This window comes from Atractosteus spatula, chromosome 6, assembly GCF_055471065.1.
Source record: "Atractosteus spatula isolate fAtrSpa1 chromosome 6, fAtrSpa1.hap1, whole genome shotgun sequence".
NCBI lineage: Eukaryota > Metazoa > Chordata > Actinopteri > Semionotiformes > Lepisosteidae > Atractosteus > Atractosteus spatula.
In genome coordinates this window covers 46,676,484-46,693,753 of record NC_142711.1, presented here as the reverse complement: position 1 = coordinate 46,693,753, position 17,270 = coordinate 46,676,484, and the positions used below count along the sequence as shown (strand labels likewise).

At 36.7% G+C, this 17,270-nt stretch overlaps 1 protein-coding gene across 3 annotated transcripts in view; it reads right to left on the bottom strand.

The window, feature by feature from the left end:
* fars2 (phenylalanyl-tRNA synthetase 2, mitochondrial) overlaps nucleotides 1-17,270 on the bottom strand; it is a 186,956-nt gene that overhangs the window by 76,529 nt on the left and 93,157 nt on the right. For all 3 annotated transcript variants that reach the window (XM_088919722.1, XM_088919724.1, XM_088919725.1), the window contains one exon: nucleotides 14,035-14,195. In XM_088919722.1, coding sequence (XP_088775848.1) covers nucleotides 14,035-14,195 — 161 coding nt within the window. The remainder of the gene's footprint in view (nucleotides 1-14,034; nucleotides 14,196-17,270) is intronic.

The window sequence follows — 17,270 nt, the reverse complement described above, 5'->3', positions numbered from 1 at the left end:
AATAATGTAGAGGCTAATATACTGTAGTGTGTTGCTAATACAGCAAAAGCCAATAAACAAAAACTGTGAATGTATTCCACTTCAACCAATTAAAGGAACATTACAGGTACAGCTCACAAGTATTGTAACATCAGCCAGTGATATCAGTCGCTTTCCAAATGTTTGAATCAGGCAAAAGTCAGACAGGTTTGGCAGAACAGAGTTTGAGTCAAATTATTTGCACCTGCATTTTTTGAAACAATACATTTTGGAAAGTCATGCAAAACTGTAGGACCTATGGGGATGGCTGACATTATTAAAGACAGACAGTAGGTCAACAATACCCCCAGGCAAGGCACAACAGTGAATTTGTGCGACTGAGTAATCTGCTTTCAAAACAAAGCCTTGGGATATCCATCAGGCCACACTAATGAAACAAATCAATAGAATGATCAACAAATCAGCAACTGGCTAATTATGTATAATAAAGAGTCAATTATGAGCATTATACAATGGATATGTTTAAAGAGAACAAGGCAGGGATGTGAATGTATCAAAGCTTTTGTGGCTGGGAAAATACTTGGAACTAGTCTACAAAATGAAGAAAAATGAAGGTTTAATGGAACAAAAGTAACTTTCAGGGGCATGGGGAAGCATATTTGAAAACATAAGAGGTGTAATACTATAAAAAATCAAATCACTTTGCTTGGTGAGCCACCAAGCTGTGTTAGTGATTTCATTGATAATCCTCACATGCAGCTTAAGCTGAACTGAAGAGAGTGCTGCTGACCTAGCCCTTTGGCTGGAGGTGCTTTCCAAAGTGATTTACTGTACCTGTGGAATGAGAATGAGGCACTGGACTGCCAGGCTGGTGTCAGAGGCTGCACAATGGATAACACTGCACCTGGGCCCATGTACTGTAAATACCGCGCCAGCTCTGTTGCATCTCTTCCTGTTCATCAATTAGTCATTCTGGCAAGTCTAGGAAGCTAATCCCTGCACCTAATTCTCTAATTAAAAGTAAGGCAGCTCTGATTACGCTCAGAAATAGACAAGAGATGGGACAGAAGGCTTGGAAAAGTCCGAAATTACAGCATTTCTATGAGGTCTGGATTCTTAATTTTCAATAAACTTTACACATTACTTAAAAATATGTTCAGTTAACAAAATGCAGAGAAAGTTCCTGAAATATCAGTTGATATCATAACATATTTTTAGAAGATTTATAAAAATGTGCTGCATAGCCGCTAAAAAAAGACAAAACAGGAAAACTAACATAGAAAATGAAGAGTAATAATCCGGTTTCATATCAGCCACTCATATTTGTTGTTCTCTTTTAATCCATAATTAAGTTACTGCTTGAACAGAAAAAAATGGGAAAACAACATTAATGCAGCTAACAACTGTTTTGTTTTAAATTGAGCCCTTCAGTGTTGTGACTTTTGAGCGCCACTTAATAAACCTAACAAAAGGGCAATTTCTCGTTTCAACTAAACTATTGTGGATATGTTTTATTTATAAAATCAATATTCAACATGACAAAATAACAGTTAAACTCTTATATAATGTATTCCATCAAAGCAGCAGGTTTGGAATTAATTCTTGTTTAAGGGTTTAATTTCATATGATAGAAACATAAGGTACATACAAAGGCATTTTACAGATTTATTTAGCTACTGGGAGGCAGTTTGAAATGAAAAGTCAGGAAGAATGCTAAGACAAGGATGTGTCCATGTGGCTGTGTGTCAAGCCATGCTGATCAATATGGGGGTGTCACTGAGTAAGTGTAGTGTGTACTGTATATCATCTCGTACATTCTGTCAAGCTGCCTGTCCGATGTGCCCAAGCATTGCCAAATGAAAAACCATCCATCCATTTTCTAACCACTTCATGCCATTCGGGTGCAAGGAAGTGCCCAACCTGGACAGAACAGCAGTCCATTGCAGGGCACACACACAGACACAAACACGCACACTCACACCAGGGCCAATTTTCCCAGGAGCCAACGATCTACCAGGATGTCTTTGGACAAACGTGAGGAGAACACACAAACTCCATACAGATAGCACCCCAGGAATTGAACCCAGGGCCCCAGCACTGCAAGGAAACAATGTTGACCACTGTGTCACCGTGCCACCTACTAAGTTGAACCACAAACACACAAATTGAGTCTGTAAATCGATAACAACTTGTAGCCTCTGTTTCCTCTCTGTTAATAAATTCTTCGGCCAAGTACATTGATTACCTTGAATCCGTACCACCCGCAATTTGAGTCTTTTATGAGGAAATTCTTCAACAGCTTTCTAAAAATCAGAATACACCCTATAAAATGCTCTATGCACTCTATTATTATATGCATTCCTGCCATTGCTTGTTCAAAGAACTGTAAAATTCTACAGATGATACAGTATTATCTATCTTTTCTAAATCCATGATCAAACTTCTTTTCATATAGGTAATCCTCAAGTTAAGTTCTATTTATTGCTTTAACAACCTTGCATGTAATACAAGTCACACTTTTTATGGATGGTCATAACATTGGCAATATTCAAATTAGTGGTTATTACCCCTATCTCGACCTGGCCTATGAATTATATCTCTTGTTTTCTTAAGTACAATAATTAGAACCATCATGTTCTGAAGACTTGTTCATATGAACTTTTTCTAGATCGTGTAACACTTCTTCTATGATATTATTATTTAATAGAAAACTTTGTTTTCTTGGCCTGAGGCATACTGTCTGCTTCTTCCCTGGTAAACACTTGACTGAAATATTCATTTAATACATACAATTGCACTATCATTATCTAAATGTTTCCCCTTTTATCTTTCAGATGCTTTACTTCATCTTTTCGTGTTATTTATTATTTATTTTATCACACACTGCAATAATCCTGTCCTTCTCTCTTGGCATTTCAAATATAATTTTAATCTGTGCTTGCAGTTCATTATACTGTATATCTGTATCACAAATTTCCTGCCTCTGATATTCTTTTACTCTATGTAGAATAAAAGGATTCTCTGCTTTAAGCAATATCTCTTTAAACTCTTTCCATCCATTCTCTACTGATGTCATATCTATTCAATTCCAGTCTATGTCTCTTATGACCTGTCCCTACTTTTTTCCAGAAATTTCAAACATTGCTCTGATTCTCTTCCTGTACATTTTGCTCTGGATTCTACCTGGACATTTTCAAAGTACAGTACATATCAAAGCATATATATTCTGATCATAGTCCCCTAATAGATCTCTTACCCATGTCTTTCTCACTCTTTCCTGATAGTTTGAAAAGACTGCATCAATACAGCAAAAATAATAAGGAACAATAAATGGTCTGTAATGAATAAGGTTCAGTTTTAATACAAAATGTGATGCTTTTTCCCTGAAACTTCAAGGCATCTCTTTAAACAGAAACATTCCTAGAAACTCTATTACAACACTTTTTGTTTCCATCTGTAGTTCAGCTGAGAAATGAGGACAGATTGCTGATTTTTGACAAATAATAAGTGGAAATAAAAATGTCTACAACTCTTTTTATTATAGTTTGAACAGAAATAGTATCGATAATGTAATTAAACTGACTGTCACCCCTAGATCATATATTTCTCCAATTAGTTTTCCTTGGAGATCTACAGTAGGAAGAAAAACTGGCATAAATCCTGCTTCTTTCATAGGGGGGCAGTACACACATCCCTCCCAGCACACTGTTACTGGTCACACTCCATTTCAGGCAAAGCAGGGACAATGAAACAGGAGAGTTAAAAGGGGCTGACATCCAATAGCACAAAGTGCGAGGAGAGCCTTTCACCGGCTGAGTCGACGGGGCGGGCTGTGGGGAGGGCCAGCAAGGACTGAATTACACAGACACAGACAATAAACGTGAAAGGGAGGCAGTGGGGAGTGGGATTGGACACAACAGCTCTATTTGTGGGCTGTGAATTGCTTCAGGGGACGGAGGAACATGTAAAACGAGGTCTGCCAGCTGAGCGGTGGTGTAGCAGGGCGATATTTCATGAGCTTTCCTCACAGGTTGACACTAAGCCAATGATTTTGGTTTTCATTTCTCCGCAATAAATAACGCACCACACAGTCCTCTCCAGGGGGCCCTGTATATCACAGTCAAAGCCAGAGGAGACTGCCACTGGATTACCACTTCTGTTTCAACACCACTCCAGGGAGGTCCAACCTAATTTTTACCTGCTCAGGTAGATGACTGATTACATAATGAATAATAGTAAAATACAGGAGGCGTTAATACAACACAATAAAATGCATTCTTCAATATTTCATCATCTATTAGTTTTAAAGGGAAAGATCCGGTAGAATGTTGAAATGTACTGCATGGGTCATGGACGCAAAGCAAAAAAAAACCTATTTGGTACATTTTTTTCTATTTAACGCGATATAAACATAGTAACTCATCCACGTTTAGGTATATATTAATCGGCAATATATTACTAACTGGTAAAAGTAAAGGCAAGGCAAGAGAATAAATTCTCTTTTACATAGGAAACTCCTGCACCAAAAAATCAGCCCTATAAACCGTGTATTTATTTTTTAAGAATTGACTTGTTCAAAATGATGACCTGGAGTGTACCCAGTTGTACAGAGAAGCATGTGAGTGAAGTATCTTGCGCAAGAATATAAATGCAGTGTTCCACCTGGGATATGAACCACAATCTGTCTCGTAAGCTGCCAGTTAGAAGTCTAGAGTTGAGGTGCTTATATTCATCCCTGTAACACTCCAGTAATTATCTGCACAATAAGACTTTTTGCCTTGTAAGTGTACTTGCTTTCTTTTAAGCAGCACAGTTTTAATCTCACAAAAATGTCAAACGACAAGGAATTCTCAATTAAATGAGTTTCAGAATCGCTGTTTTCTGAGGTACTTTGAAAAACGAAAGATACTTTTTCTAAATTTAACATTAGTACTGTATATGATTTCACTTTTGGACAGCTTGGTGGTGCAGTGTTCAGTATTTGCTGCCTTGCAGGTCATCAGTTAGAAAGATTGTGTATGTTTTGTCAAAAATCTGATAGCAAACACCAGTCTGTGATGTAATCCACAAATACATAGTTTTGAGTCAGTCAGACATCCCCGTAAGAAAACATTTGAATATAAAATTCAGGAGTTTCACATAATTATTTAGCACCTGAAGAAATGAAGGAAATAAACCTTTATGATAATGCTTTGTTCACCTAACAGTTCTTGACATTAAATGTATATACTGTACAGTAAGTGGTGAAAAATCAAAATACAAAATTTTCATTATTGCTTATTTCAAAGTGCAATTGTGAGATAGGCATGTTTCTCTGTGCCTTTTACACTTTACAGCATATTCTTTGTGCAAAGGAGGAACCTATTGAGTTAAAACAAATTTAATGACAACTTGTATTCTACTCAGATCCATATCGGTAATGGCAAAATGTCACAGACAGGGAGCTCTGTTTCACTTTTATTTCTCACTTTCACTATTCTGAGGCGCCAGTGCAATTCAGAAACTCCTAAGAGCTCTGAGCTCAGACAATGGACCTGTTTTTGCGTGGGATTGTGGTAAGTGGTCTGAAGATATTATGTTTCTGCCACCTGGAAATAGTTTTACAGTCCATTTAAATGGGAGTGTTCTATAATACAGCTTTAAAAAGGGTGAAAGGAAATGAAGGCAATGCAATGCAACCACCACTTAACCATTATACATACAATTAGAAAGCAATAATAGCTAAGAATCAATTTTCCAGTAGCCTGGGGGCTTATTCTGAGCACAGCCTTTGTCTTTTCTTGGTAGGAGAAACTATACGATGAAGACATGTAACTCCATTAGCTCGATGGGTGCTCAGAATTTTGCCTTAAGCAATGCGTGATTCATTGGTGGTTTAGTCTTTGTGGTGCAATGTCTTACTTGAAGCAGAGTCTCTCTATAACACTGTGGATATTGGGTTCTCAGATCCACGGGTGGCTACAATTCTTTCTTCACTATCAGCCAGTTGTCTCGAAGGATGATTATCTAATGAGTGTTAATCCAGTTATTAGGTTTAAATATTAACACTGAGAAAGAGCATAGATGGACATTGTATTGATTTCTTATTAGTTTAGTTTAAATGGTATATACAGCACAGAGTTAGAATGTGTTCAGTACATTTCATTACTACTCTGCACTTAGCTCTAAGCCTTAGAAATAGATCGGAATACAGCAGCAGAACTGTAACTGATCTGATAACATCTTCACAAATACACAATAAAGGCAGTGGTCAGTATGAGGTGGCGAAACCAGTCAAAGAACACAAAAGGTCATATAAGACCAAGATAAGCTTGGTCCTGGAGTGGTCAAGGATTAGCCGGTAATTCCAATGGTTCTGAGGCACACAAAAAATGATCAGGAGGACTTATATTCTCTTGGAGAGCATCCAGGGCACAAAGCCTTAATGGCAGGAAGCTGAATTCACAAGAGAAACTCTCCATCGCAATGCAGAGCTGGTGTCTGTGGTCGTATAGAAAAGAGAAAAATAGCAACAGAGAAAAAAGTCAAGAAAAGGGAAAGAGCCCAGAAACCTGACATGGAGAAATTTTCTGCGATAAGCTTCCCAAACCTCTAGAAAAACACAGTGAAACACTGAAGCAGTATGAAAAAAATTATTGTGAGCTAAGGAGACAGGTGAGGCTGGGTGATCTTGCAAGGCTCATGTGACTGACTTTCTTCTAAACGGTCTGTGGAGGGGAGGTGACTAGTGGTCATGACTGCATTCTGCCTGAAAGGGAACTGCAGCTCACACTGAATACTGCAGTGTTGAAATATGGCAACATACAGTAAAATGCCCGACTGCAGCCCCTGTCAAGATACTTCAGAGTTGCAGCTACTTCACCTTCACACCCAATTATCACACCCAAACATGGGCTCCTCAGAGGATGCAGCATTCTGCTAATTACTCATTTTTAAAGACATTTTTCTTGCTCTGAACAGTTATTCATACTGTACACCTGAGTAACTGAAAAAAATAGTCTGCATTGTGGGGACAGTGTGGTGGCTCTGAGGCTAACTATCTGTGCCTGTGGCTGGAAGGCTGCCGGTTCGTATCCCAGAGGCAGAGAAATCCTACTCCGTTGGGCCCCTGAGCAAGGTACTTAACCCCTACTGCTCCAGGGGCGCCGTATAAATGGCAGACCCTGAGCTCTGATCCCAAGCTTCTCTCCCTGTCTGTGTGTCTCATGGAGAGCAAGTTGGAGGCATGCGAACAGACAAATTCCTAATATAAGACATTGTATATGGCCAATAAAGTGATCTGATCTTATCTTACCTGTATGTGACTTTAGCACATTGACAATATGGACCCTATTTGCACCAAGGTCACATCATTTTATAGGGCTGAATGAAATATGTACAGTAGGTTCTGGAACACACAAGTTTACATAAAACATGTTGGTCTAGCTGATTATGCAATTGTGACTGTCCTTTGTACCATTGACATCCTGACACATTTTTAATTTGTCAGTTGGAAGTCAGTTACCCTCATTTTCATGATATTAACGTCTACAGTAATTGTGCTGGGGTGTATCCTGGAACTGCTCTCTGTCTGAAGTCACACAACATTGTGAGAAAAATCCACCTCTCCACACTTTGAAGCATCTGTAGCTAGTTTTTATTTCTCTGGCAGCTGTCTAAACAATTAAGCTGATCTGTCATTTCTACATGATGTTTGATCCCCGGCACTTGTTTTTTTTATTTTCAAGCAAGAACTTCATTTACATTTGAAAGTTATTTTTAATTAAGTACCTGTTTTTGGATTTCTGTGCCTTGTTGACCTTGATTCATTACTTTCCCCGAGCTGCCTATCCTTTTCATTTGTAAATGAGATTTCATTTCTAAATTTGTGCATGGCTTGTACTCCATTTCATATGATGTGGTTTATACACAGTACGTGAGCACATCCTGAAAACTAATGACAACAAAAATCAGATGGGAGAGAGAGATGTAATATTTTACATACTTTCTATGTGAATAATACCATGCAATCTAAGCTTAAAACATTCCACAGCTATGTAGAAAAAACTAAAATATTACTTTATATTGGATATACATTTCTTCAGACTGCATGATTCAAAAATGTCATATGAATACTAATACATTAGAACTGGTAGTATGAATCCAAACCCTCCATCTCACGAACCTTGCTAAAAAACCGTTACTTGTTGATCTACACCACCTGTTCAGCAGTGTCTGACCACCTCATTAGAATTTAATTACATTTTTAATTGGGTTAGATCTATCCTGACTCAGTCTGCCCCAATAGCTGTTGAGACAAATACTGCAGACTGCAATGTCCCTCTGGACTGACGTAGAAGCACGTAGACTCTTGCAATTTTTGATCAAAGGAAGTCTTAAATTGGCTTCTCTTGCAGTAACAAATAGGCTGTTGGACTTCTTAATCTCTACCACTGTCGAAGAAGCACTCCATACTGTATCTTCATATCACATTTCAGTCTTACTCTATAAGCCCACTACTGTTGTAGTAGTAAACTAGAAAATGAAATTCTCTATGAAAATATGAATGTTATTATTAATTTATTCAAAAGACAAAATATTACAATATAACTTACTGTTAATAGCCTTATTGTATTGAAATATATATAACTCAAAAAGGTTGTGTCACATACTCTTTATGTAGTCTAACATAGTGCAGGATAAATAAGCTTTAAAAGTGCAACATAACTAAAGGCAGGTGTGATACAAGGTTACTCAATTAACTTGTCTGCATATGGTATTAGGCAAAGCTGTGATATGCCTACAGGGAATGTTAGAGTTCACCTGTCCTTTTTGCATTCCCTATTACCTCTTACATTAAGTACGAAATCACAAAAACGTGACAGCATGTGTCATTAATAATGTGTCCTGGTGGGTAAGCAGATGAGAGCCTGCTGTAAGAATGCTGTAAACATCAAAATGTGAAGTCAGCAAAGCATTCAGGCTTGTCTATCCACCATTGTTCACCTCCTACCAACTAACAGGAAACACCCATGATCAACCCAAATTCAGTCAATCACATCCTGCAGATCTCCCAGCACGATGGACAATAATAAAATGATAAAACCCTTAGCTGTGGCACATGTAGGGAGACCGAAGAAAGCTTTTGCTGAGGTCTATGTGTAAACAGTAGTGTAGTGGTGATTACGTATCAAATACTGATGCCAGGTTTTAGAGCTGGGCTGTTGTTAATGATAATCTCACTGTACAGTATTACACATTTCTATGGAATACCCTTTCTACAAGAGAAAGATTTTTTGATTCTCTTCCAATCCAAACTCAAAACTTACCTTTCTGACTGCTCTACATTCTAGCTGTACCATATAAATATGTTCACTCATTTATTTTTTCTTTTACTTTTTATTGTACTTTTTTGTCTTTTTTTATCACTGTGTACAGCATTCTAGGGTTTGGAAAGGCACTTTATAAATCAAAGTTGATATTATTTTTATTGCACATAATTCTTAAATCTGTGCCAAATCTTTCAGCACACTATCTGTTTGGCAGAATGACAGGCAGCCCAGGTACTGATTCATAATATAGAATCAGATAGAGAGAGGCCCCTACGTTTATTTTTACATATAAATCACACCTGATGTGACTCTTGAACTTTATTATCAGAGCTTCTAAATTTAACTGTCAATTGTTTTGTAAATACTTTTATAAAATTACTTTATCTGCACTTTATCATTTGACTTGTAGAGCGATATGTCTGAAAATTAATATGCTCAGGACATGCATACAAGCAATCTGCTTCAAGGTATCTGGACAAATTTTGCACATTAGATTGTGAAAGCCTTGGTTTTTAATTTACTCTAAGATAAAATAAATGAAGATGCCTGGTTAGTGCCAGTGCTGCCTAAATTGTGTGGGGGTTGTCTCCAACTGCAAAAGATAGAGTCCCAAAATTAAATGCCAAGACAGAACAGGAACAATAAAACTACATTTTCCTTCCAAGATTGTTCTGTTATTCCTATCCATTCACTGTATCACCAGAAGCAAAAAGAATTTACCTTAGTGGGCAAGGCAAGCCAAAATCTATACTGAAGCTTTAGCATAAGAAACAGCTGCTAGCACTGCTTACATGCCCTACCGTTTTTCACTTTCTAGTGCAAAATGTTGTGCCCCTAGGAAGGTATTACTGTGTGCTTTTGGAAGAACAGAATAATTTTCTAAGGAGTATGAAATGAAGTTCTCCATTAGTTAAAAAGAAATTCCACTGCACTGCAAATGCTGCAGGCTCTTACCAATTCAAGTACACTAATGTTTAAAACTACATCCCAGCAAGTGGTCTTCAATCCTGCATTCACAGAACAATACTGCATATGATAATCTTCTGACACTCTTCGGCTAATGAAAGCATGTAAATTGGACTCATTGTGCTTTCTGAGAAAGAGACAACCAACTCAAAGTTCACATCAACCGAGCATCTGATATAGCTTAAATAAGTCCTGTACATTTAAATGTATTTCTCTTGTTGTCAAGTAAATTTTGGGGAATTTTATTTTAAAAGTCTTAATGTCAAATGCACAGAGAGAATAATAACAACCAAAGTCAAATGTAATTAAAAAACAACATTGTGGAGTCTACGAAAAGGTTAAAAAACTTTGTAACCAAGTCTTAGTCTTGCTTGGCTTCTATTAGTTTACTGAGTTAAATTTGCTTACAATTAACCACAAAATGTTGTGTAGTCCATTGCTCCTTTTTCTGTGTTTTAAATTAATTGTTCTTAAATTACACTGTTATTGGTGATATGGTGACATGGCCTGATGCTTTCAATCCCTTGGGTCATTCATTATGACTACCTTTTTTTACAATAACAAATAACTTTTAAATAATAAGTTACTGAAATTGATGTTTCACAACATTTCACAACAATAAATAAGTGACATAAAAATGTAATTACTGAATTAAAAAAAAATAATGGAGAGCATTGTGGTGCAGTCATTAGCATTGCTGCATGGCATCCCTGGGGCCTACAAGGAGTTTGTGTGTTCTCCTCGTGTTCGTGATTATCAATGAGTGTTAGTTTCATGTGCCAACCTAACACTGCACAGTGCAGCAATGAGTTGGGTTCAGGAGACTACCCAGCCTCCTCAGCTATCTGTGACAGGTGGATGGTGACTGAGGGACATACAAACAGGAAGAGAACAAATAAGGTTGTTCTGCTTCATGGGAGTAGAACTCAAGTAGGCCAGATGGTGAGACTAGTGAGAGATGCCAAGCAGAAAACCAAGAGACAGAAAAGAAAGCCTGCGACTTAAAAAGACGGCGAATAATACTGTAATATAATACTTTGGCTCCTATATTACTCTGTGGGTGTTTACAGTATGTTGTGTGTCAGTAAGCAGCTCACAAACAGAATATGACAAAGCTCATATTCTGATGAACAAGCTACAGTATGTACAGTATTTTGGTATTACAGTATGTATTATGTTTGTTTTTATGCAAGCCAATGTACTTGCAGCGCCATATGTAGTGACAACAGTCTTGAAAACAATAAAAGCATTTCATGTTCTCCAGTTACTGTTTCCCCCTGCTTTGTGTATTCAGATCCTACCTGCCCATATCTCTAATATATGCATGAACTCTAATACTCTAAGATATTATTCTAAGATATTATAGTGCATAAATACAGAACATGTTGTTAACCAGAATGTGTAATCTGGAATTATGAACAATTAACATACCAGCTTCAATTCAATACAGTTTATGTGGAAGGCTATACAGTTTGAATAGATCTTTAATATAATAATATGGAGCAATAAGAGTATTACAGTAATGTAATCCAGAAGTAATAAAACCATTAGCTAATCGGTCAGCATCAATTAAATGCAAAGGCAGTCATAACGATTGAAAATGTTATGTGTGTAACACTGCAGAAAAGAGCCTCAGAAGTTAAAAGGGGAACCAAAATGTCCCAGATTAATACAGGCAATATCACTTCATTTTTGTCCAAATCCACAGGACAAGGTTTTATTAAGAATTCCCTAATGGTAAGACCAATAAAGCAATATTAGAACCAGATGCAGTACAAACATTGGGTATTAAACTATTGATAGTTTATACATTAAATGTAACGCCATGCAGCTGGATAATATGATATGAAATATATGGATGAAAAGTGTTCCTTTTGTCAAAGGTTCCAAAACAGAGCAGGAAACAGAGGAAAATGTACCAAGAGAGATTATCTTCTATTAAAAAGATAGGATCTAAATAAGCTCAAAGTTTTGCGATGACAATGTATGTGACGATGTATCTAACATTTAATTTTGTGTAATTAAATGTTAGATACCACAAAAAACGGTCTTAGATGTGGAAAGACGCTGTTATGCAAATATGTTATATACAAAATTAAATATAGTTATATTTTTAATTATTATACGGTAACTGAAAAATAGTTTAGTGGATATTATTATTTTTTATTGAAAACTCTAAACATGTACTACTTGTGTGAAACAACAGCACATAGCTTTTCCCACCAACAAATGTTTTATGGTATTTAAACATTAAGCTCAACATCTTGGTTTCCAAGCTGCAAAAATACAGTAAGTTACATAGTAGAGAGTATTCTGATTACTATAAGTAATAAAAACTTTGTGGATACTTGAAAGCTCATTAAAAGTCCTAGAATCATAAAATATAATCAAAATAAGGACTAGGCTGAAAGTTAGCAGTTTCTTTCTTGTTTTGTTGCACTTGGGAGAGCTGTTAGCAAAACAGAGTATGCTTCTCCAGTGGTGCACAATAATTTGTTTTTTCACTTAATCGCTTGTGGAATAACACTAAAACATGGAAGGAAGGAGTCTGAGTGAGAAACGGAGAATAAAGACTGAGGTGGGTGAAGACATAAGAAAAAATGACGGCTCTAAATAAGCAATACCGTGGTGAAAAGCAGAGAGCAGCTTAAATGAGATGGCTGTAGCTATCCTTAAAACTTAACAAACACATCCATCATTAGATCAAAGAAGGCTACAGACAGCTGGGACTGTGTATCCTGAAACACAAATAAGCACATTCTCAAAAAGGTATTCTCTACTACCTTCAGTTCTTTTAAAATATGTAGAAAGCATAAAACACATACTGAACACCCAGACAAAGAGTCATAGAATAGAGGATTTCCTCCCTTAAACCCTTTTTAGCAAATAACAATTTTGTCTGGACTTAAAATACCATCTGTGTAAATTGCCCAACATGTACATATCGAATGCTTGGGCAAAAATGTAGAGGTAAAATATGGACTCATTTGTTACTTTAGTTTAGCTTTTATTACTCATTTGGTTTGCAAAGGCTCATGAACCTAATTAATCCAAGCTGGTAGTATTTTAGTGAACCAGCTTACTAGAAAAATGTTAGGTTTCTGTTCCAAATATACTGTATATGACTTCAATTCCACCTTCACCAGGTAAAAATCGGCCTTCCCCAAAACTGGTTTCTGTGAAAATGTACACACTATGCATAAAATGCCAATTAAATCAGTACTTGATTTTGTCCTGGGGAAAAAATGAGGTATAGTGAGTAAGTGTGGGTAAGCTGAAAATATACCAAAGGACTTGCAAGGGAAAAGGAAAGGTTGAAAAATATAGAATCTACATTCGGTGGAGAAAAGAGAAATAGTACATGGAAGAAGGGAATGTTCACAGCAAGGATGACAAAAATTGTCACATTGTCACAAATATACCACAAATATTCAAACGTGCTCCATTCACATATTCACTGTAATGAACAACACTTCAGTGCAAATATTTTTGGCAGGAAAATCATTTGACACTGTATGTCTAATAAGGATATCTGGAAAAGCAATTAATTAAGAACCAGTTTGAGTGTCCAACCGTCCTTACTCATCCAGTTGTGTTGAAAAATTAAACAGAATTATTAGCTGAGCTTTCCCAGCCTAAGGAAAATTGTACCTCTATGGGTCTCAATTCTCAGGAAACTAAGTTTCAGCAAAATAACCTGTATTTCAACAGAAACTGTAAAGCATGATTTGTTTGCCATTCCAATAGAAAACTAACCTGTGTGATATTGTGATTTTACCTGAAAGGTGATGTTCTGATTAATATGGGACACACAGAACTGCTTCAGGAAGCGTTCATCCTCACTCCAGAAGAGTCGGATGTCAGGAATTTTGTAAAGAACCATGGCCAGCCTCTCCAGCCCCAGACCGAATGCCCAGCCAATCTTGTCTTGAGCCCCAGCTGCAAAAATATATGCAGAGTTATCAGTGTGTTTGCACAATCATACTAAGTTCACAAAATACAGCCTAAAAAAATAAAGATTCATATTTTTCACTTTGCAGCAGGCATCTTGCCTGTATAAACACACAAAACCCTCAGCATATCAGTGTGGACTGCTGTGGATTTCCCTCCCAACAGATGGACGAAAGTTCCCACTTTGTTACTGAACACAACGACTAGCAGTACACAAAGAAAAGAAGTTGTCATACAGGCCACAGATATATTATAAACAGAATCAGCACTACACCGAAAGACAAAAGTCACTTTTTCCTTCATAATACTGATTTCTCATGGACTTGTTGAGACATTGAGGTCTAAATATAAAGTATAAGTACTATTTTATATCTCTTTTCCACACTATTTTCCTTTTCTTTCCCAACTTTTCTCTTAAAAATCACCACTGCATTAAGGGCTCCTCAGTGGTTTCACTAGTAAAGGCCTTTGCTCCAGGAATAGGCTGAGTTGTGTGGCTCAGACATCACAGTCTCAGCCATGACATCAAAACTGACAGAGCAGAGCTTGGACAACGTGCTAGTTAGTCCACAGGATCCTCTCATTTTTCAATGTAATCCGATGGCTTGCCAGATACGAAGGCAGGAGCTGCTGCTACAAATTCTAAATCGGGTAGGTATACCATAAAATACAATAATAACTGGCTATACACATTTTTAAAAAAACAGAAAAACATTGAACTCTATACTTGTTCTATCACCTGCAAATTTACCAGACTACACTGAATTTACTTTGTAACTTTAAAATACAATATCGAGACAGTACTTAAGTAAATATCTAATTTTAAAGAACCTTACTTGAAGGTCCTACAACTAATGTTGCTATATTTCTATTTTTATTGTAGATACAGAAAATACTCAACTGAAAATGTAGTAATCAATGCTATTTTTAATAACCCAAGCACTGGGCGGAACCAAGAGGTTGCAGAATTGTGTAGTTTTTTCATTAGTATAGAATTTGAGATTTCAGCCAACCTACTCAATAATATTCCACCCCACCCCCTCCAGGCCTGCCCATACACTTTGTCAGATACTGTATATATAACATATAAATATACAGTATGAACACTTCGTGAAAACGGCATATATTCAAAGACATGGATTTTAATTTCTGTAAATGGGAGTTACCTAAAGTTGTAGTTTTTGTACTTTGTACTTTTTTATCTACAGAAGCACACTTTGATTGTTGTTAATTAGAAGGTCATTTGTCATTCTAAGACTGAGGCAATACAGGTGGCTGACGAACCACAACATTAAAAGCACAGTATGAAAACCTCATTAAAATACAATAGATCATTGCCTTGAAAAAAAACATGTTAAAAGACGTTTCAAATAATAAAAACACATAAGAGGAATAGTTAGGGTTATCAGTCAGCCAGGGTTACCCATGGTTGTTGGCACAACAGTGATTCCTGGGGTTTTGCCAGACACCTGTAAACTTCAATTGACATTAGTCAAAGTCACATCGCTCCTCCATTTTGAATTAACTGTGATCTATGGTTCAGTGGAGCTTGCAGTATGCTTCAAGTTGAAAGGACCTCAGAAGCGGCCATTTTTTAAGGCTACTGTATGTCCTCATTCTCCTGTAATAGAGGGGGTGTCAACATAAAGCTTAATAATCGACAATTAACAATACCGAAGTGTGTGGTAACAACATACAGCAAATTCAAAAGTATTTCTAAACTGTGTTTTTAAAGACACAGAAGGTCAACATACAGACACCTTGCCCTTTTTTCAACTAAAGGGAATGACTACATTTTTTTTTTGCTCAGCCTGCAACGCAAATATAAATACAATTATATCCAAAATCTTACAACACAAGACCTGCATACAAAAAAAGAAACTGAAAGGAATAGGCAGAAAGAAACCTCGAGTCACCTAATTAAAGCTCTGTTTCAATATGCCACTGAGGGTTGAGAGAAATTCAATTTCACCTTTGACTGTGTTCGTATTTCTCGCTGCCGTCATTTTCAAGCTGGAAGCTGAACGCCCGTCTGCAATCCAATGCGCTTAAGAAATATAATAGAAAGTCTACAATTGATTTTCAAAATAAACCTCATTTATAAATGACAAGCCAGCAGCATTTTGTATGAAGATTGTGAGGATTCAAGGTTCAAAATGACACCCCAGGTTCACAAGCACATCACAGCCAGCAATGCAATTAGTGCCAGTTCTTCAGCTGAGACGGGGGGCCAGGAGGTGACCATGGGTGAGAACTCCTTGTCCATGACAACATATTACTCAGAAGTCAATACTGTGTGTGAATATGCAATAAAAAATAATGTCATATCTGGTCACAAATTAATTAGATTTGTGGGATATTAATCAAGAGAAATGGGATTCTATTGAAAGCCCAAAGGTCCATGTTAATGTGCTACACAAGATACATACCTTTTTAAACTAGTATTGTGCCTTCTTTGGAAACCAGTCATTATTACCTTAATATTATTACCTAATCTGTAAATTCAGAAACCCCTAAGAAGTCAGATCCCAAGAAGGAAACTGTGGAGTTGGAGTACAACAGCTGTTTTGTAAAATGGAGAGGGGCACATGTTTCCAAATTGGATGGGAAAGGTATATTCCAGGTGGCTACCAAATCTGCTGGAAAATGTTTCATTCTGAGAAGGAGTTCCTCAACAGTTGGTTTTCTTGGCCTTAATAGAAAATGCATTAATTAGGTTATTGTTTAGGAAATTGATATAAAAGTTAAGATTAATTATTCTGTTGCAGTAATTTCTAAATACTTTGTGATATATTAGCAGTATTGAAATAATGACAGCATAATAACCCTTTGATGACAATATATTTAATATTTAGTTATGAATATCAACAAACTTTTTATTTGGTTTTAAATGAGGAGTTTGTTGTTGTTTAACACAGGCACCAGAAGAGAGTTCTTCATTTCTAATTTTGGATTTGTTTCAGTTGACAGGTTTTTGTGAGAACTGAAATAGATTGATGCAGCATTTCAATTTGAATTTGTGCTCAATTCTGACCATGTCAGAAACACAGAAATGGAGAGCAA